General features: G+C 38.3%; 1 protein-coding gene across 5 annotated transcripts in view; it reads right to left on the bottom strand.

Annotated features, from left to right (window-relative positions):
* SATB1 (SATB homeobox 1) overlaps window positions 1-21,633 on the bottom strand; it is a 103,550-nt gene that overhangs the window by 58,784 nt on the left and 23,133 nt on the right. For all 5 annotated transcript variants that reach the window (XM_079795648.1, XM_079795647.1, XM_079795646.1 and 2 more), the window contains exons 2-5: window positions 20,110-20,344; window positions 16,199-16,375; window positions 15,277-15,403; window positions 14,390-14,513 (exon numbers count right to left, since the gene is read on the bottom strand). In XM_079795648.1, the coding sequence (XP_079651774.1) occupies window positions 14,390-14,513; window positions 15,277-15,403; window positions 16,199-16,375; window positions 20,110-20,320 (639 nt within the window). In that variant the 5' untranslated portion in view covers window positions 20,321-20,344. The remainder of the gene's footprint in view (window positions 1-14,389; window positions 14,514-15,276; window positions 15,404-16,198; window positions 16,376-20,109; window positions 20,345-21,633) is intronic.

Genomic DNA, 21,633 nt, shown 5'->3' with positions numbered 1-21,633 from the left:
GGCTGACAAAACGCAGTCGGTGTAGATCCCACGTTCAAATGCTACACACAGCACCGACCAGTGGAATCGGCCACGGCTTTCCGTGCCGGGAAACAGAATTTGAAAGTCGGCAGAAATTGGCCGCGGGTCTCACAACCCCAGTGTGACACGATACTCTCGTCCTGGGAGCCAAGTTGTAAGCTTTTCTAAGATCCACAGAGCACATGTCTACTCCGTAGGAGGGGCTTCGTTCTTTCTGGGAGTCTGCTGAAGTTCCGATCTGAAAGAATGCCATCTTCGCAGAAACCCCGGCACTCTAGAATGATGCCATCTGCCACAGGCTGAGCTTCCTTCGCAGCCAAATACATTATTTATAACCTTTCTAATTGTGAAAAGGTAAGGGTGGAATTTTTCTAAAGCCTGACGTAGATAGAGGGAGGACCTTCTGGACCTTGGCTCAAAAATACCGCAGGTCTCTAAATATGAAACACACAGGGAAAAAAAACAACAAACCAACAAACAAAACACCCACAAGGAATCAGTGGAGGTTACATAATTTTTCAAAATGTTATATCCTTCCAAACCCCTACCAGAATGGGATGTTCACCGGAGGTGTACATTTATAACGCATCCAGAAACTGAGGAACGACGGTTTTCTTTTTCTACTTAAGTAGCCAAGCAAGAGGTTTTGGGGAGAGGTTCACGCCTTCTGAAAAAGAGGTTCATCAATTGGGGAAAGGCAGTGATCTGATTACCCTTAAAATTGCTTTGTTGTGCCTTTAACAACAACAAAAAACCCACCCCAAAACAATGCTAATCAGGTTATTCAATCATTTAAACCAAAACTGTTCATGCTTTTCTGCCAAATCAACCAACCACAGCAAAATCTGTTATCTCTGATTGCTCAGCTTCCAGTCAAAAAACAGTTAACCCCCACTGTACCAAAAGTTTTCCAAAATACCCTCAGCGCTCTGCACGCTCAGGGAGGAAAAAAGAGAAAGCCATGTCATCTTTAAAGGGTAATTGGAGTGTGGTACCCTATTTGCATGTGACAATATACTCTAATAAACCAAACAGCCTGTACCGGAAGCCAGCAACTCCCTAGCATTGCATGTGATCTCCACACTGGCTTTTTGTGCACTGTTGGGGCTTTTTTGTTTGTGTTTGTTTGTTTTGTATAAACAACACTGCAATATCATGATCCAAACTTACTGAAGACTTGCTGATGGTTTAACTGAGGCGGGAGAAGGTAGCGGGGAGAATCTACAAAATGGTGGTTCACCCAGGTTTAAAGCTTTCAGGCTCCATCAGCAGAGAGGGCAAAGGCTACAACGTCTTATTTACACAATTATCTAAATACGATTAAACAGCTGATGGACAAATATTAAACTGGAAAATGTATAGTCATTTCAGCTTAATGTAATCCTCTTTCTGTAAACACCCAAGATGATTTTTTTCAACCAGAACAGTCCTGACATCTCATAAGCCTAAGGGTGAATAGCAAGAGATTGTTTTTGATAGTTATAAATATTCAAAAGACATGCAGACCATCTGCTTTCATAATACAGGTAAAGCAAGACTGAAATGGTGACTGCTGTATAAAAATGATTCTTTTAACAAAGTCTTCCTCTCTTCGAAAACTATAAAGACAGATGTCAAAAACTGTTTACACAGAGCAATCAGGAGCGTGCAAAATGTAATATTCCTTTTACACACAGTGCTTGCTAAAGAGATTTTTTTTTCTTTTTCTTCCCATCTGTGTGTTGCAACACATTTCTACAAGTTAAAAACATTTTTTTCAAACAGAGATCTCATGAATACCCAAAAACATGCTATCTGGTTTCTGAATGCTAATTAATTTCAACTAAGGAATCTGAATATTTTTTTCTGTAGGAAGGAATGTATGTGTTGAGTTGGAATACTCTGGAGAGGCAGCAAGGGAAATCAACTTGCACAGGTTTAATTCTATAAGGCGATTTTCATGGTTCTACCCTGTCTGATCCATATATATATATGTATCAATTATGTCCGTGCTTTAAATGAAAGTACATCACTGCTAATGTCTCTGGCATAAAGTCTAAAATAATTGTTTTCTGAGATAAATGTCTGCACATGCAATATATATATATATATATATATATATATATATATATATATATATACACACACACACACACACACACACACACACACACACACACACACAGAAGCCTTTAACTTTTAAGTCGATGTAGAGTGATGCATAAAGCTCTACAGTTAATTTTCAGAACTGGAACACTAATCTTGACAGTAACCTTTTTATGTATTGTATTAATGGCACAGAGGCATTAAGCACCTTTTTATAATTTTCAATAAAATGAGCATTTACTGAACAATCTGTCAAACTGCTGGCTCTCTATTCTTTTACATTTTTATTTTTTTGAGAAGTGCAACTTCATACACTCCGATGTTCCTCTCATTTCTTCAAGTCCTGTCTGCCTGTGGCCTGAATTTTTACAGCAGTCTTCATGTATGCATGCGGAAAACTCAAAGGTCAAACTGAAATTTCAGATCAAACAGAATCAACCCCACGTTCAAATACAATTTTAATAGGAGTTTTCACAAAATTGGGTTTCCTTTTAATCCCAAAGGATAGCTAATACTGCAAACAAGCTCCAAAAGGCATCATGTGAGATAGTGACATGGAACGAATTTGTTGAAAATTAACAGGTAGTCCCCATCTGGTATTTGGGGGTGGGAAGGAAGTGAAATGGGCTTCGATTTATGAGAAGCAAACGGCAGGATTTCTAAGTGTAATACTCTGTTTGTGCATGTTAGCTTACGTTCCCCAAATCTTTCCCTCTGGATCCTCTATTGCTTTCTAAGCTATCCTCTTGGGAGATACAACTGGGGCATATTCAGAATCTCAATTTGTTGAGAAGAGACTAATCACGTCTAAATTTTACTTAAACTCCAATTGTCATAGTTATGGCTCTTGCCATCTTGATCAATCCCAGTGCCTGAAAAACGGCATTGTCACACAAGGGTTACTAAGATGCACTAAAAAGGGAAACTCAATACAAAGCTCTGAAGGAACACAAAAGGAAGCACAAAGAGAACACATCCAATTTGGTTTTACCTTTCTTAGCATACCTCCTACAGATGAACATGCGATCACTTCAAACACAGAAATTTTATTTAATTATTTAAATATCCAATGCATAATTTTTTAAAAGAAAACGTTGGTTCACAGTTCATATGGCTTTTTCACATAATTAAAGTAATTTTACTAAGACCCAGATAATATCTTTGACCAGATTCTCTATTCAGTTCTTTTGTGTCAGTACCTATCTAGATTTTTCTTATTACACTGAAACCTTCTTACTCAAACTAATTGAATATGTTAGTAAAGACCTTAAATTCAAAAATATTTGTTAAAAGGTGTATTATTACCAAGGGCATATAATATTTCAAATTAACTGCACATAGAGGCTTACAATTGTTCATCTGCAGTATGAAGGGAATTGAAGTAGATATTCTCCAAGGTCCCTTCTAACAGCTTTAAGATTGTATGAAATCTATAGGTCTTCCCAAATAGAGGTCCGAGAAGGTCTCCGTTAGTGACTAAAGAAGATGCAACTGTCATGCACACCATCCATTCTTAGGCATTCACTGTGCAAATGTCCCCAACTAGAGTTCGTTTTTAGAACGGTTAAAGCCCCTTGGTATCTTGCTTATATATGATTACAAAAAATTTACTCATCACTCAGTTAAACATTATACTACTCCAAATAGGATTTGTACAAGTTTTTTATTAGACAGATCTAAATCCAATGAGTTTGATTTTATAACAAAAATTGTTTCCTAAAATTCTAAATCTCTTTTATCAACTGACACATTTGGAGAATGTTTGCTCCCTCTTATTCTGATGATCCTTGTGTGGTTAAATCTCCCATCCTCTGGGGAGATCAAATTTTCTAGTATTCGTGCTTAGAAATAGCAGGGAAAAAAAGATACCAAATTTGTGTTAAGTTCCAGGGGTCCTAAATAGAGCACATTGAAAAGCTTTAAGCCACAGAGTAAGGGGAAAAAGTAGTCTGAACAATCCATTTTTCTAAAAGTAAACACTAGAATTACCATATTTTCCGGCGTATAAGACGACTTTTTAACCCAGGAAAATCTATATGCCCAGTCGTCTTATACGCCGGAAAATACGGTAGGTTTTGTAACTCTTCACAGATTTTATATTCCTTCTTTGCATTCCTTCTTTACATGAACACTATTAGATTTTTAAGCTACATTACCTAAAATTGGGAGGAAAAAACAGTCTGGCTTTTAGCTTTTGATGAAACCGCCAGAACTCTGGGAGTATCAGAAATCCTAGGGAAGCTCTCCCCACTGGGGCTCCCAAAGGTTCCTTATAAATAACTCACAGGTCTGCACAAACCCTAGAAAGCCCATTGCAGGGTCTGTGGACCCCACTCAGATCTGATCCAAGATTTTACAGGAGACTAAGGGCTAAATCACGTTGTTGATTTCTGTGTTTTATCATTAGCTATCCACCAAGACTTCCCAGGTCCACTGGATAAATACAAATCAATGTCACCTCTGGATTAGGTCATAAAGAAAAACCCAAATTAATCAGATTCATCTCTATCGATACTACAAAAATGCTTCATTTTGGGAAAATGCCATATGCTGGTAATCACCGATTTTGTTGTGGTGAAATGGTAAACACACACACACACACACACACACACACGTTGGATGGGTTGGACATCGTGAATTAATGAGCCCCATCATCACTGGAGGTGTGTGCTCTCGGCTGAGCTGGTACTCGGGCACAGGGGTGTGGATAAGCGAAGTCCCTGAGGCGCATTCTGGAATGACTGAACAGTTATCTACACTTGCAGCTCTCTCTAAATTCAGGTGATCCAGGACCTTTACAGCTGACATATACATTATATATTTACAGGCTTAACCAGAGTCTCCAAGGCCAACTGTGGACTTGTGCACATCAACTGAGGAATGGGCACTGTGAACTCACACGGGGTGGTACTAGCTGTTAACATTTCTGTGTTGGCAGCATCAGCACCTTTGTCTATAAATCATTTAGACTCTGTTATTGAAATTTCCCCTCTTATTTTTAAATATGAGAAATGGACAAATGGGACTAAAAAATGTTAGTGAAGAAATTTTTCTAACTAAAGGAGATTTTAGATTCAGTAAAAGAAAATGTGGATCTCAACTGTAACACAATTGAGACAAAAGGAAAAGTATTAGTCACACTGAAATATATGTTCAATTATGAAAAATTTAAAATGCATAGAAATATGGTGCTAAAGATTGTGCTTAATAGTGATGTATAATTAGGTCTTTTATAGCGTATTTTTTTTTTTTTTTTTTTTAGAACTCTGGATCCCCAGTACTCGGTCAAGACTACTGTTCTGCTTACAAACATGTAAGTACCATACATATATATTTAAGAATATTACAATATAAGTAAAAATATGAAACAGTTTGTAATGTGAGCAGATTTTCTTAGAAAAAAAAATCCAGAAGCAATTTGCTCTTGGGTACGGAAATTCAAAATGAAGTATAACATGAAAAATATTTTGAAAGCTAGGATACTATAGATAAAATACAACTAATAAAACTACTGACAGAATATATTGGTTCATGAAATTAACATGGTGAAAATCTATGAGGATATTTCAGTTCTACACATATTTTTGAGATCCTACTGTGTGCCAGCATTTGACTGTGATGATGAATAAAACTTAATCTCTTTTGTACACAGACAATTACAGTGTACACAGGGAGCCCAGCTAGTCCAGTTAGTCCGGTTAATATCAGAACAATGCAGAAAGCACTCTGATGGGTACGTAAAAGGAGTAAGAGCCTGAGGATGGGGAGTGGGGTGAAGAAACTTAAAGGAAAGGACACTGGGGAAAACTCACATCCAAAAGACAGTCCCATGAGGCATCTTTATCTTCTTTGACATTGTGCATCTAAAGTGCCATATTTTCTTCACCTGCCAATGTGCTTATTTAGCGCAAAAGGTTCAAGTCTTCCCCTACTTCCATTTTAAAATACATCGAAACTTTTTTAATGATTCTTCGAACGATGCTAAAAGGATCCCTCAAAAAGTGAGAATGAGTTATAACACAGTCCTCTAATTTCTTCACAAATGGAAAGTTGTTGGTTGTTTCCATAAAAAGGAAGCTTACATCAAATCTACTACACAGCAGCAAAGTTTTCTAGGCTATGCAGCACCCACAAATGCAATTTCAAACTCTCCCTCCCATGTCTTAGAAAAACAACTCAGATTACTGAATACTTTAGAACTGAGTGTTGTTCTAAATGTTGTACAAGTATTAACTCATGTCATTCTCATAACAATCCTGCAAAATTAGTACTATGATCTTCCCACTTTACAGATGGTGAAACTGAGGCATGGACAGTCATTTGCCCAAGCTCGCAGACCTCATGGAATGAAAGCTAATAGCTCACTAATCAGTGATGGCAAAGACCAGTGACACACAAATACTCACATAAGAGCAACAGAATGAAGTTTCTGAAGAAATGTATTCCTCAAGAAATAGTTCCATTAAGAAATAAAAAGAAAGCACAATCAAGCTCTGTCCTCTGTTAACATAATCGTGGAGAGTTTTTTTGTTTGTTTGTTTTGTTTTTTAAATATATTTTATTGATTTTTCACAGAGAGGAAGGGAGAGGGATAGAGAGCTAGAAACATCGATGAGAGAGAGACATCGACCAGCTGCCTCCTGCACACCCCCCACCGGGGGATGTGCCCGCAACCAATGTACATGCCCTTGACCGGAATCGAACCCGGGACCTTCCAGTCCGCAGACCGATGCTCTATCCACTGAGCCAAACCAGTTTCGGCATAATCGTGGAGAGTTTTAATACGTTCTGGGAAATAGCTATTTGTGAGGATTCAAATAGTTAATACTTGTTTCGGTTTGCTCCATATTTTTTAATTGCCTGGGAATAAATGCTGAATTGACAGTAAAACGGGACAAGCCCAGGACAGTCCGTGGTACCCAATGAGGAAGTACCCTCCCTGTCTTGTCACCTAGATAAGAATGTGATCTCAAACAATGCTAACAATTAAAGCATCACTCTTTCTTCACTTTCACCGTATCATCTGGTTTGCATCTTTAACTCCTCTGAGTAAACTAAATTAGATTAGCATGTTCAAGGGAAAATACTGCAATACAAGATTTTTATTTTTAGAGAAGTAAAGAGGTTGACTGAAGAGAATAAAGTTTTGGAGTAAGAACGAGAGAAAAGAAAAGAGAGACTATTAAAAGAAGTCAGCCACCTTCTCTGCAGTGAGGGATTCTGCAACCTTACGAATTGTCCACAATGAAACTCCAGCACCCCATAATAATGCTGCATATTAGAACACAATACAATCTTGTATTTCTGTTGTGCCCTCCGCGCAAGCATCCCAGGGTGCTTTACAATCATTATGAGTTAAAATTAAAACTGAAGCACATACAATTCCTAATAGAATCATTTTAAAAATGCTAAACAGAACAAATAACTTTTAAGTCTAGATTTAAAAGTCCCAACAGCCAGAGCGTTCCTTACTTCAATTGGCAACGAGCTGCAGAGCCCGGCTGAGCTCTCCCCTGTTATGTTAAAGGCTCTCTCATGTTTTCTATGCTCAAAGCCTGAGATGATCAAATGGTTTCCAATGAAAAAGGAAAAAAAAAATTGGGTGTTTCTGTTTGTTTGGATTATCCTGAATTTAGGGTTGTTTTTTGTTTGTTTGTTTGTTTGTTTGTTTGTGTACGAGTCTGTAAGGGGCCCAAATCTGACATGAAATAAAGCAGGTTTAAAAAGCAAATCCGGACAGAGCCCAACTTGAAATTTCAACTCATAATTGTGGAAGAGAAAAAAAAAAAGACACTCAAAAAGCACTCTAAAGCTAGCTCTGTTTTAGCAGGAAAACCAGATTAATTAGCATGTACCAGTTAACTTAAAAAAAACATACACAATTAGAACATAGCATTTAATAGGCTTTCACCCAGGCCATGTCTACTCCTAAGCCTTGGAAGTATTTATTATTCTACAAACCAGAAAAAAAAATAGGGGAAATGCTCTCATGATATGGTAATTTTTCTTGCATTAGTGATTTTGAGGTCAAAGGAAACCCTGTTCAAGATCTAAAACAAAGCAGAGGTAAAAATCTATTAAGTGAAAATGAAGTACTTACACATTGTTAAGCATCCCAAAATTGGCATGGCTTAAACTCTTTTATGTTGTACTATTGTGAAAAGATAGTGGCCATAAAATATTTGAAATCAATCCACTGTAAGTTAGGTGCTTTATTAAGTTCAGCCCTTTTTGATTAATATTTCTAAAAGGTTACAGAGAACCAACATGAAGCTACAGTAAAAATGTTACGTGTCTAAAGCAGCTAAAAATGAGATGCAAAGAGTAAAACTTGCAATTTAGAGGACACTTCTACGGTAGACTCTATGTATTATAATATTAACACCAGCAGGTATCTCACTATCCGAAATATCTTGTGTTGCAATATTTTCCCAAGAACAGTGAGCATGAAGTAATAACTGGTTCAAAAAAGGAGGCAGAAAAATTATTTGGTGTAAGTTTAGCAATTCACACACAATTATGCATATAAGACTGGTTACTATTTCCATTATGGACCTTGCCATTAATACAACTGCTGAAAGTGGTAATAAAATCCAATTAGTATCAAGTAGTTCAGTGCCTGGAAAAGCAGATATTCACAAGCTGGAATTCCCAGGGTCAGTAGGGTAAGGACTGGATGTTTTTTTAATTTTTAAAAAGGAAAGAATACAGGTATTTCTCAAAATACATGGTAATTAGCAACAAGATTTATAATATTATACTAGGAAGATGCAAGTACAAAATTCTACAAGCACACTTCAAACAGGAAACTTTCTAGTTTATTCGGCGTGTGTTTTTTTTTGTTTTGTTTTTTGGTGTTTTTTTTGGGGGGGATTGTTTGTTTTTTAGAGAGGAAGGAAAGGAGAGAGAGAGAAAGAGAGAGAGAGAGAGAGAGAGAGAGAGAGAGAGAGAGAGAGAGAGGAGGGGGAGAGAAGGAGACAGAGTTACATCAATGGGTTGTCTTCCATAGGCACCTGGGATAGAACCTGCAACCCAGGTAATGTGGCCTGACCTGAAATCGAACCCTAGACCTTCCAGTACACCAACGATGCTCCCACCAACTGAGCCACACTGGCCATGGCCGGAAACTTTCCAGTTTTAAGTGGAGCTGCCAGCTATATCCTCACCCTTAAAATCACTCCAGTGGATGAGGAAGGTCTATACTTTCAGATAGACTCAAGAACCGCCCACTGTTTCCAATGAAATGTCTAACATGGTCTTGGGGTTCAAAACAAAGGGCTATTAGCTCAATTCTACCTGCTGATCAAGATGGATGTGAGGATGGGGGAGAGAGGTGACTGCCACAGAGCTGTGTCATTCAGACCTGCTGGAACCTCAATACACCACATCATTCCAGAAGTCAGCTCCTGCGGGCTGAATCACTCTCTCACGCTCAAAATTATGGGCATGAGATGACAGTTCTTTTAAAAAGCAAGTTAACATACCAACAACAAAATCAAAGATATAAAAACACAGGTTAAAGAAAAATTTCAATAGTGAGAATAAAGACAAACTGGAAAACTAAGTAATTATCAGTACTTCCTAGAAATCTAAATATTTTATAAAAACATCAAATTAATTTGAGAAAGCCTTTTTTTTTTTTAAAAGTCCTTTACTATATATATGTGAGCAAGAAGGAAACCTGGTTAAGCTCACAAGCTCCAGGTATGAATTCTTGCCCCTCACCTAGCAATGTAACCATGAGCATTTATTTAAATATTCTATGTCTCAGGTTCCTGAAAATGGCAAAATATAAAACAGGGTGATAGGAGTGCTCTTGATACTAAAGCACTAAATCAAAGTTAACTATTATTACCGCAACTATTAAGGTGTGTCATCCTTATTATTTCACTGGAAATAGGAGTCTCCTGTCACACAGCTGACTGTCGATACATATTTCTGAATGTATAAATATGTAAATATGTGAATAAATGTCATAGGTTAGGCTCTCACATGGAATACAATATATGAATACTGATGCTGCCTGTTCCTTTGAGAGAATGTGATCATCAGTGTTTTCCCAAAAATCTTTTTAAATGTCACTTCAGTACAAAAGTTATGGGGAAAAAATTAGACAAAGTGCAGTTAAAAATATGTAACAAACAGGGCTTTTAAAATTGTTGCTCCAGTGTTATTTATAATACGGAATGAAAATCAACTGAACACAGGTTTATTAAATGTCTAAGTTCCAGAGAATCAGCAGAGTTAAAGTTTAAATGCTAAGCTCCAGGAGGACAGCACAGTTTCCTTTTTTTATGTTTTGCCAATACATAATAAAAAAAAAAAGCACCTAACACATATTAGACCCTGATGCTGGCAGGAACATGAGAACCCAAAAATCCTTTTGCTCAATATTACTTCTAAATGGAATGTTCACATTTGAATTCATTTTCTATAGCTTTTGCTACTTGAAAATAAAAATGACAACTCCTACTTAGTTTATGTGGGTCCTGGGCTTGGAGCTACTTTTCCCCAGGTAAGAAATAGAAAACAACGCAGTGCCTTCAAATGTGAAGGCAGTGGAGGGTGTGTGTGTGTGTGTGTGTGTGTGTGTGTGTGTGTGTGTGTGTGTGTACACCCCGGTGTGGGGTGTGGATGGGTGGTAATAATGCACCTATCACATGAATATCTCGCAGGAATATCTGACCTAAACATTTTCAGAAGGAAGGCATTAGGCTGGTAGAAGTAATAACTGATGTTTACTTATGATACTTTCAACAAAATGAATCTATCCTTGTATTGACTATATATAGCCAGTATTTAGGTTCCATTTCTGAAACTCCAGGGAAAACTAAAATCAAAATGAGAAGCAAAACGTTTCTTTTTTCAACTCCCAAATTACTCCCTAATCTACACTCTTCAAAGTTCTCATGACCACAGGCTTTCTGGTCCCCGAGTCAGACTTCATTCTCTGCATTACTTGCAGTCCAGAATACAACATCCAACTTATCTAACCACATCCCACTGAAAAAAGCAAGAGTAACGATACAACGTCCAACCTCAGATCTGTAACAAGGGAGGCATTTCTTATGTCTTAGAACATTTTACAAAAATAAACAAACATGTGGGACCAAAACTTAATAAAGGGGTATCAATCTATTTGGGCAGATTTATGATAGGAAAGCAGTACTGCAAATAAAGAAAGGTATGAGTTATAAATCAAACCACATGCACACTTAGGGAACCTCTGCAGCTGGAGAAAACTTTGCAAATATTATCAAAGAAAACATTACTGCACCAAAATGTTAAGTATTCATTTTAAAGTCAGCACTTACTTTAAAATTTATCATTGGGAAAGGACTTTTGCGTTAGTCAGTAACCAGCATTTTGACTTTAATCTCTGGGGACATTGGCTCCTCTATCTGTCCAAGGAGAAGTCTGGGAAAGTAACACATCCTAGTTCTATGATTCCAAGTTCCAAATGGACTTCTGCTTAGCAAGACTGAGACAATCCTCCTAAGAGCATCGGAGGCAGGGCTTATCAGACACCAGGAGGCAAATTCCTGCTGGCTCCTGTTCCCATTCCTTCCTGGCTTCTACTCTGTAAAGCGAGTCTATTGCCCACAGGGTAGACATCTGCTAAACATAATATTAGGGGATCCTGTAGCCCTAAGTGGCTACAAGGTTATTTTATCATATTAAACAAAACAACTCTTACTGTACAGCAAAATGTGAACAGTGAATTGTATGCTGAAAGTTCTTAAGTGAATGAATCAAATCTCCAAAGGGGGTCAAAAGGTCTTAATATAGGATTTCTTGGTGTTGGGTCCCATTTTATACAAGGCTGAGACAATATTTATTTGTTAGGCTTTTTTTTTGTTTTGTTTTTTTAACCATACCATCTTCATCACCAAATCTTAACCACAGGAGAAAGAGAGTCATTTTTGCCAAACTCAGCATATATTTTTGGCTCCTTAGAGAGCCTGAATTTCTCCTCTTTAATAACTTACGATAGCAAATAAAAGAAAAATGGAAAATAATTCATAATTAAAACATTCTGAATTGAGTATCAGATTCATGGAATTTATTCTACAGAAAGGATAGAAGATGATATAACAGAATATAAAATAAGTCCCTCATTTAGACAACAGACTGCACTTGCTTCATAGTATTAAATTTTAAATTAATTTCAAATATTTGCTGCCACTGCTCAACTATGCATTTTTTCAAAAGATTTTTTTAAAGAAAAGATGACTGTAATTACAATTATGTTGAAGTTACAGCCTAGTTTTACCACTGAATGATTACAGCAAAGTCTCCACACACACACACACACACACACACACACACACACACACGCATGATCTTCTAAAGGGCTCTCTGCAGAAATTCACCAATACATGACTCCAAAACCAAGTCCCGAATTTCATTTTGTCATTCGGTTTAATGTTATAACTGCCTGTATCCAATTCATTTCCCATGATAACATTAAGTAAATCCACAATTATATTTACAAGCTACAGTGAGGTGGAGTTTACTGGACGAATGTGGATGTCATTTAACAATGAGTTCTCACTGCCTATATTGATGAATACTGTATTAGCATCCTCCTCCTCCAGCTCACAATAAATGCGTTAAATCCTTGCATGAATTTACTTCCGAAATCAATGGGACACTTAGTAACTTGAGATTCCTATTCTGGGTGTTGCTACATCTATTACCTCTGAATTAAAAAAAGTTTATTTCGAGGACATTTCCAATTTTCAAATGCTAGTACCCAAGTGGCATGTTATCTGGAGTTGTCTGCAAACCTCAAAGTCCCAGAGGTAAGAGTCACCTGCTTCACTCTATCATCCTATAGATTTCTGTGTTTCATTAATTTAAATTACTTTGGAGGGGTATAAACTCACATCCTTTCTACTCCATGGGTGAAAGAGGAAGGACAGAAGGAGATGAGCTTGAAAGACAAAAAGAGGTTGCTCTGAATTTCAAGAAACTAACACTTAACAACACAGAGAATGTTTTTCCTGTGGCTAGAGCTCACCTTAAAAGAGCATAGCGAGTCATCATTAACTATCAACTTAATTCATTTGCTTCACTCCTATAACTGCTGATAAATATCAAAGGAAAACTGATGGGCTACAATGCAGCAAACCTGCAATGCATGGAGGTTCCATGAAAAGGTAGCACAGAAGCCCACAAGCTTCCTTCCCAAGGTGCCCTGTATCTTCATGAGCATCACATTAGAAACACATTTTTAAGACTCCCTCAACTGCAGAAATGTTTGTAGCAGAGTCGTGCAGTTCAAGTTCAAATGACTGACAGACTGACATTCAGAATTACATTTTAAACTTGAACTAAAAGAAAAACCTTAAACATCTAGTTCTATCAGCACTTCAATTATACTATGTCACAGAATGACCTTCCACCGCATTTGGGCACTGAGGGGTAGCTTCATACCACATTTATGTAGTAACCGCACAGGCAGCCCATAAAAAGCAGGTTCATAGCACCTTTGTTGTTGTGTGTGTTTTTTTTTCTTTTAATCTGAAATTAGCTGAGCACTATCCAACACGATGTTTGGTTTTACATTTAGAAACAGGGGTGGGTCTCTCTCTAGTTTTAATAACTTTCCATCAAAATTCATTCTAAAAAAATCAAGCACAATAAAAATAGATCTTTGTCTTATTCCAAAAATTCCTGGTGGTATGACAGGCATCTCAGGGGGGAGGGCGGGGGGGAAGGTAAACCAATGTCCCCAAACTAGTAAGAAAATCCTAACGAACAATAACTACTCAACCTTTAGTTACAGGAGATTTCTATTCTTACTTTTATAATTATTACTACAAATGCTCTTTGTAGTTTTTTTTATTTTTATAATGAGCTAAGTATTAGACAACTGAACTCTTCTTTAATCCAGGCAGCATGATGAAGTTTTCCACGTTAACACTTACAACGCCATTCACTGCGGGCTCCTGGAAGTGTTACTGCCTTTACTTTTCCCTACATCAGAGCACTCGGGAGAAGGGAGCTTCCGTGCTCAGAAGAGGAATCGGAAAACAAGCTAGCAGAGTCTGCTGAGCCGTTTTTCCTTCGCTCTTTTCCCAAGGGAGAAAAAGTGTAAAGGCTGTGTTCAGAATGAATCAGGCATATTTTTTAAACGTCACCAGTGGTCAAGCCACTTTGCATTTCTGGCAGATTCTCGCTTCCCATACCGCTTGCTTAAGACTACGGAGCCCCAATGGAACCTCACATCAGGGCTGCCTGGGATGTCTTATTATTTATTCCACGCTCTGCTAAGTACCTGTGAAAGGGGGCACTCCTTGGCCAGCGAACTCTGATTCATGTCTTTCAGGAGGTCCTTCAGAGCATTCCTCACTGTGGTGTGCGACCATTGTTCAGGAGGCAAGTCTTCGAGTTTGGGGCAACTGTGTGAGACAGAGATTAGAAAGGGGATTATTACAAGATTGCATCCCGCTGCAAAACATTCCTTTAAGACAGACAGATTTCATTTTGCGCATCAAACAGATGCATCTGGAGATTGCTCTCGGTCTCCTGATTGTTCCGATTAGTTAATTACTTTATACAACACATCTGCTGTATCGATGCATGAATTATACATCAGCTGCCTGTGGTGGCTATTTTTTCATGTTACTTCTACCTTCCTGCTCTGATGCGCTTGGGAAGACAATTTAAGGTGTACTGCTTTCTCACGAGCAAGCAGGGAGAAGCAGGAACGTATTAGCCATTTTCCCTTCCGTGACTCCGTTCATACGAATTAAAAGGGTAAAAAAATATATATATAAATAAACAAGGCTGCGGCGGCAAGAGTGAACAAGGCATTCTTTCACAAAATGTACACAGATGGCACTGTTCATGATATGCAAAAATATTTTTCTCTTAAGTAAACTTTATGTAAAATGCCTTCTTGTAATGCATCATTTCATTGACTAAATATAAAAAGTCTTGTCTTTTGATAACCTGCACAAACCTACAAATTTGCGGGGGGTGGGGGTGGGAGGGTGCGGTTGCTTTTAAATTCTACACTGAAGTTAGGAAAATAAAGCAGAAAGGGTAAGGTGACAAAATCAATTTTAATTAACCCGCCTGAAACACAGAGGACCAGAGATGCTTCAGTTAAAAATATCAGGTCACTAGAATGTTTTCCCCTCGAACGCTGCCCTGACTCACCTGTGTAACTGAATTTTCAGCGTGACCACATGATACACGTCTTGAAGCATATCCGCGACCGTCGCATCAGGGGCATCTGTCACATAAGACAGTGGAACTGGATTCCACTTTCCAACCTGGATTAGCCCTGTTCCAGATAAAGAGAACATGTCACTTCATGTTGCACCCTTCAGATCATACATCTGGTAGGTTGTTGTGTTTTTTTTCCCTTTCATGGCCCCCACCACAAGCAGTATTGCTATTTCTGTCTGCATGATTCCCTTCCCTCTAAAAGGCAGGTCAGTGAAAATATTCATAGCTCAGCTTTCCAATTTGTGAAATTATGTAAATGGCTGTAGGGTTGTTTTATTATTTTGGAAATCAAACCCCATCAATAAAACCGATGCCCAGGCCACGTTTTCCTAACTTGCAGGAAGTTCTAATAAGACATAGCTGAGCCGGTCCTAAATGGCTTTACGATTCAGATAAGCTTCTCTACTGCAAAGGGAATCAGCATTGAAAAAATACTTTACAGCCCATAAAACCATCAGAAACAGAATAAAAGAAACAGAACTAGATATTCAGTCATAAATGCAAATTGACTCTCAACAGTCCATCTGCTCAAATACGCTCCTCACTTCCTTGTGGGTCCTCAGTGGAGCAGATTATTAAGGTCAATAAGCATACTAATGATTCAGCTGAAGTAATTTCAAAAAAAAAAAATCTACCTCGACATTCCACACGAGCAAAATGTGTGTTAACTAAACCAAACTGAATTAAGCCAATTTTTTTAAAGCCACAGTCTATAAGGAACCCATGGCATCATCCACAACCTACAGTTCTTTGAATGAAAATACATATATATATGTATCCAGTGCTTTTCTCTGCGAGGTAAACAAAGGATGCCAGGCAATTTTCCCAGCCGCGCACGTGCGTCCTTTACCTTTGGCCTGGGCAGCAGAGCTATGCGAGTAACCCAGAGACAGCAGTGCCATTTCTATCAGCTGGTTGAAAAGCATGTCCTTTCTCACCAGCACAAATTCCGCATGCTCCTCCTTGCAATCGTATTCAATGGCGTTTTCGTAATGTTCCACCACGCAAAACACGGGTAGCATGGTTCCTATCGAAGAGACAGGGAGGGAGAGAGGCAAACCAACAATCTTCAGAAATACAGTCTGGGGGAGGGAGAAAAAAAACACACAACACGAAGCCATGAAAATAAATCTTCATCACAGTGAGAGAAGGGGAGAGACTGTTTCCCAGGCAGGCAGGGCACAGAAACGCAGGCACGCACACACCAACATACACAACGTACCACACCTTTTCCCTTTCGGAGTTGTGAGAGAGAGACTGAAACAGAATGTGAACCTGCTCCGAGGGTAAGTGGGGCTCCGCTTTCATGAAGGTTAGTTAACGCAGAATTACCTTTCTGATCAAACGATAATGCGGATGAGAGAGAAGTGGGTGTCTTGTCTGATCTGTTGTGAGTGGTACACAGACAGGGTGCAAACCTGACGCACTCCAGTTGTCTTCACAAGAACCAACTTCGCGTTTCCTACAGGCTTTTGTTAACATGACACTATCCCTGTTTGTGCCCAAATTTTCTTTGGCTATAAAATGATTAGCCTTTTACTTCCTTTGTAAAGATTTTACTTCATAATGCCTCCATAAAAGGAACACAAAACTTAAGCAAACTGATGCTCAAAATATATGATTTCAATATGTGCATAATGTAGATAAATAAGATTTTATTTTTATGGCTCCTCATTTAATCTACCTGACTAAAAAGATATCACAGTAACCATATGTCTTTAAAATGAACAGTCTTGTAAGTAAATGGGATGAAAATGAGAGCGCGAAAAGGAAACTGGCCTCATCAGGGCATATTAGGATAAAGGAATCTGCATAGATTTGATGTTCTCTCTTTATTTACTTTAATCCAAGGTAATAACCCAGTAGCCAGATGATGAATCAGCACTGGCCACACCAGGGTTAGAAAAAAGGCTTCTAGAAACGGAAATCAGGGAATGCTGTAGCACTCAAGGTGTTCACGCAGCGCCCTGTCAGACTTCCAGGGACAAGCAGAGAAGGGTTAAAAGCAGATGCATCTGAACTGTACTGTGGCAAACTGCCAGGAGGGTATCATCTTTACCATAAATGATGGCAAGGGTTACTTTAACAGGGCACCCAGGATCCTCAATTAGTCCTGTAACATTAATGCCTCTATAAGCTCTGTCCTCTGGACTCGCAGAATCCTACCAACTTCTGAAGATGTCTAGCGCATGCCAACCAGAGCTAAAAAATCGGGATTTTCTACCAACACCGGAGATGCCCTTTAAAAATGCTCTATTCTGTGAACAAAAGCTGGCAGTAAAACAGCTACATTTTTCTACACATGCCTCTTCACCAAAGCCTCAGTGAACTGTTCACGAGAGCTTCTATCTCTGGAAAAAAACAACAAACAAACAAACAAACAACAACAAAACCAAAGCATCCAAACCTTTAGGTTTACTTAGAAAAGCTCACAAACTCATTCGGAGGTATCTGACAGGCGAGGCATAAAATAACAAGCCGTGGAGCTTGCCAATATTCTTGTCGTTCATTCGGCTGTTTTATACCAGAGAGAGAACCCGCCAGGGATCAGAAAATTTGGGGAGACCACAGCAAAAGAGCAACAGACAAACTGGTGATTTCTTTCTTGGCTTGGAGGTACTTTGGCAAAATCTCCTCAACAAATAAACAGAAACATCCAACCCCTCTTTCTTAAGCCACATCTCAGCCACAATTTTTATCTAGCACCTGTCAAACAGAAACCATACACGAAAAATAAAATTTAAAAAACACACACACACAAAAAAAAACACCACCACCACTAAAAGGCTTCAGTGATTTTTGTTGTTTGAAATAAGCACAGAACATTCCCCAATTAAACTGCATTTTGAAAATAAGTCACTATCAATGCAATGCTGTAAGAAAAAAAATCTTTTGAGCAGGAAGTGAAATTACTGTACTTTGGTTTCTCCTCCCCTGTCCTGACGTCTTCAAAGAGTTGGGTTGGTACGACAAAAACATACGCATTGATTTTTTCCTCTTCAAGGATGGGACTGACTTGTCCTACGACATGCTGTTCTCTCCTTAGACCTATGACATCACTGTGGGTTTTTTCAAACTACTGAAATACATGGGAGGTATCTCTGACTTTCTTTAGCGGGACCCTGTAGGCAATGAAAGGTGGCTACTGATAAAGTGACAACAGTATCATTTAATTACAAACCTAGCCGCTAAACCTTCCAGCAAACTGTCACGGTTGCCCTCCTGCTATTGGGAGTAATGCTGAACAGGAGCCTTCTCTGAACTGATTATTTGTGCGAGTGTTTGGCGAGACTTCCAACTCCAGCAACTTCATAACCTTCCAGCATGAAAGGGGGAGTGCACTGGCCACTGCCGGCTGCTAAAAATACCGCATGATTTAAACCTGGAGGCAGTCTTAGAAGCTTTTGCTGAAGGTTTATGAGCCTGTGTAAACAGCGCGTCTGCCATAAGGAGCAGGGAAGTCTGTAGAATCCTTGTCTAAAACTGTCCTGGCATTAAAAGTTTGCTGTGCAAATATCACATAATACCAGAGACAGCTGAAATCTCCTATTTAGGAATTTATGGAACTTATATGTTTGCAGGCGTCAGAAAGTCTTTTTTTATAGAGCCCCAGTGCTTCACAGTACAATATTAATGCACTCTGTTTGAAAAGCCGTAATAAATTATATTTTTAATGCTCTTACCCTGGCTTTCTTAAGATGCATACATTCTTGGCAAACAATCAATAAATAGGGTAATCATGAGTAGAGGCCAAAGAATTTGCTGAAGTGCTGTTTTTCCATTTTTAATAGATAAAGATCTAACAATACGGTCTGCTGTGTCTGTTCATTTCAGGATCAATATATTCTTTGTTTTCGCCAAACCAAGGGAAAAAATAAATGATTGTATGATAAATGTTATGCATCAAACACAATGAAATTCCTCTGCCTTCTAACTTTAGCTACTTAATATTCTCGGTTGCTAAAAGATGGCATTTCTATCCTTTGCTTAGCAAATGTAAGGGAAATCTGAATCCTATACACATTTATTCAGAGACAAAATAAAGACCGTTATGAGGCACACACATTGTAACCAGCACAGGCACTGCTTTACATGAACAAGTGTTGAACACAAAGTTGTTCAACTTCATCAACTTAACATAAAATGGGTAGAAAGGAGTCACAGTTACACGTCCTCCCCTTATAAACTTGCCTAAATCTGCCTTTCCTTTTATCAAAAATACCCAGTGATAGCAAACGTAAAAACTAGAATTATCAGGTTTTTTTTCCATTTGCTAAATAATGCATTTGCTCTCAAGAAAACAAGCCACAAAAATGACATCACAAAACTTTTACCTCATAGCACATAAGATTTCCATTACCTCTGAACCTGTCTTTTACAACTAGTAATCTGATGGAAACGCCAGTGGCTGATTCCTAAGCAGGGAGAGTACAAGCAATAGCCGCGTATATATCCTCTACTTCAATAACACCTGGAAGCCTTGGGGAGCTAAAGACCATTATGTTGGACTCAGTCCTTATCAACGTAAATGTCCAATAATTCCAGTCTGTAGTAGCAGAGTAAGATGCTCCACTCAAACACAGAGCCTCCACTTTCAAAACGTGACTGACAAGGCAGCCAGGGATGTAGCTAATTTCAGATCAGAAAGAGAATCAAGGCAAAGGACCTGCAGACGCGTTCAGCCTCTCCACACCCACACAGAGTAGCCTCGGGTAGGCACAGGGCTCACAGCTTTCCAGGATTTGGCTCGAAAGTATTTACCTTTCCTAAGGTTGGTTTTCATCAGATGGCCCGAGTGTTTTAAAGGCACTCCCTGCATTTTTCCACCTGTACTCCCAAGCCTTCCTCTTCCCAGTGGGCTCCCGTTCTGCTCCAGGCGGGCAATCTTGGCTGGTGGACCCTTCGTATCGCTCACATTGTTAGACATTTCTGAATGTTCTTTCCCCTGAGTTGCCTCGTTCAAATGATCCATACTCAGTTACCCTCTAAAGATCACCTGCCAGAATTTAAAAAGAAGATGCGGTTAGAATTGGATGGGTGGGGGGTGTTTCTCTCTCTCTCTCTCTCTCTCCCCCTCTCTCTCTCCCTGTATTTACATATATACATCATGTAAATGTTTTACCCCTAGATATCTCTCTTCACAAATATAATTTGTAAGATTACTCAGCTAGATATATAATATAGATGTTACTATGTTTCTAGATAACAGCATATGTCCATTCAAGTTAACAGGATAATTTGTGAAAACTGTATTAACACACGTGAATAAAAGGTAATTTGTGACCTACCACCAAAACTAAGTGGGGGGGGGGGGGGGGCGAGGGAATGGGCTTTACTTCTAAAACAAGAATCACCACAATACAGCCAGAAAGAAAATAAATTACATTTATACAGTCCCAATTTTTAAAAATTAGCAACTCTTTACAGAACAAAACAGTAACACTTTAATCAAGGATGGAAAAATGATCACAGTCCAAAATATTAGTTAAATCTGTTATATATATATATGTGTGTGTTTGTACACATAGCTGAATTTTTATGAGGAAAAAAACGATACACGTATATACATACCACCTCAAAAGAAGGTAGCAAACATCTAATTTTTACACTCCCCAGTGGCTTTACAGGTTAATTTGTAGAAAAAGTTTTCTACTGTGAAAGTTGCAAGAGTTACGTGACCTGTTATATATCTAGTTAAGTTTTGGCTCAAATGTGTGATTGGATCATTTCACCCCTAAGCAAATGGATGTTAGGTGGAGGACTTGTTCAAATATTCCAAGTACTGAAGCATTACGACTCACATGTTTAGAGTTAACATTTAGGAGTACTTTAGTAATAGAATGCTCTAATTTAAATAGCAAAAAACGTGAAAATACTTTGTGATATTAGCATTAGATCCAGGTGCCAAACTGGCTTTTCAAAAAAATCTTGATTTAGGTAAAACACAATTGCCAGTTTTCAAAAATAATCTCAGTATGCAATGAAGTTAACATCTTGGTTGACTTCAAAAAAAATTTATAGATAATTATTTTCAATTATACAATGGACATCAATTTTCATACGGTTTATGATAAAACAATGAGCGCAATATCCAAGTCACTTTTAAAATAGTTTTAACTAGAATTGATAAGAACAGGTGAGTGGAATTATGAACTTTCATAGTACTTGAAGTACTGAGCTTACCAATACGAAGGGGGAAGGGATCATATTTCAAAAAAATCAGATAGAATATGATAATTACTACTTTCCTCCAGCTGTCTAGTAATTTGACATCTCTTGTACTTT

Source organism: Cnephaeus nilssonii (assembly GCF_951640355.1).
Source record: "Cnephaeus nilssonii genome assembly, chromosome: 17".
Taxonomy (NCBI): Eukaryota; Metazoa; Chordata; class Mammalia; order Chiroptera; family Vespertilionidae; genus Cnephaeus; species Cnephaeus nilssonii.
The sequence above is the reverse complement of the archived record's forward strand: the minus strand, read 5'-3'. Positions and strand labels throughout refer to the sequence as shown.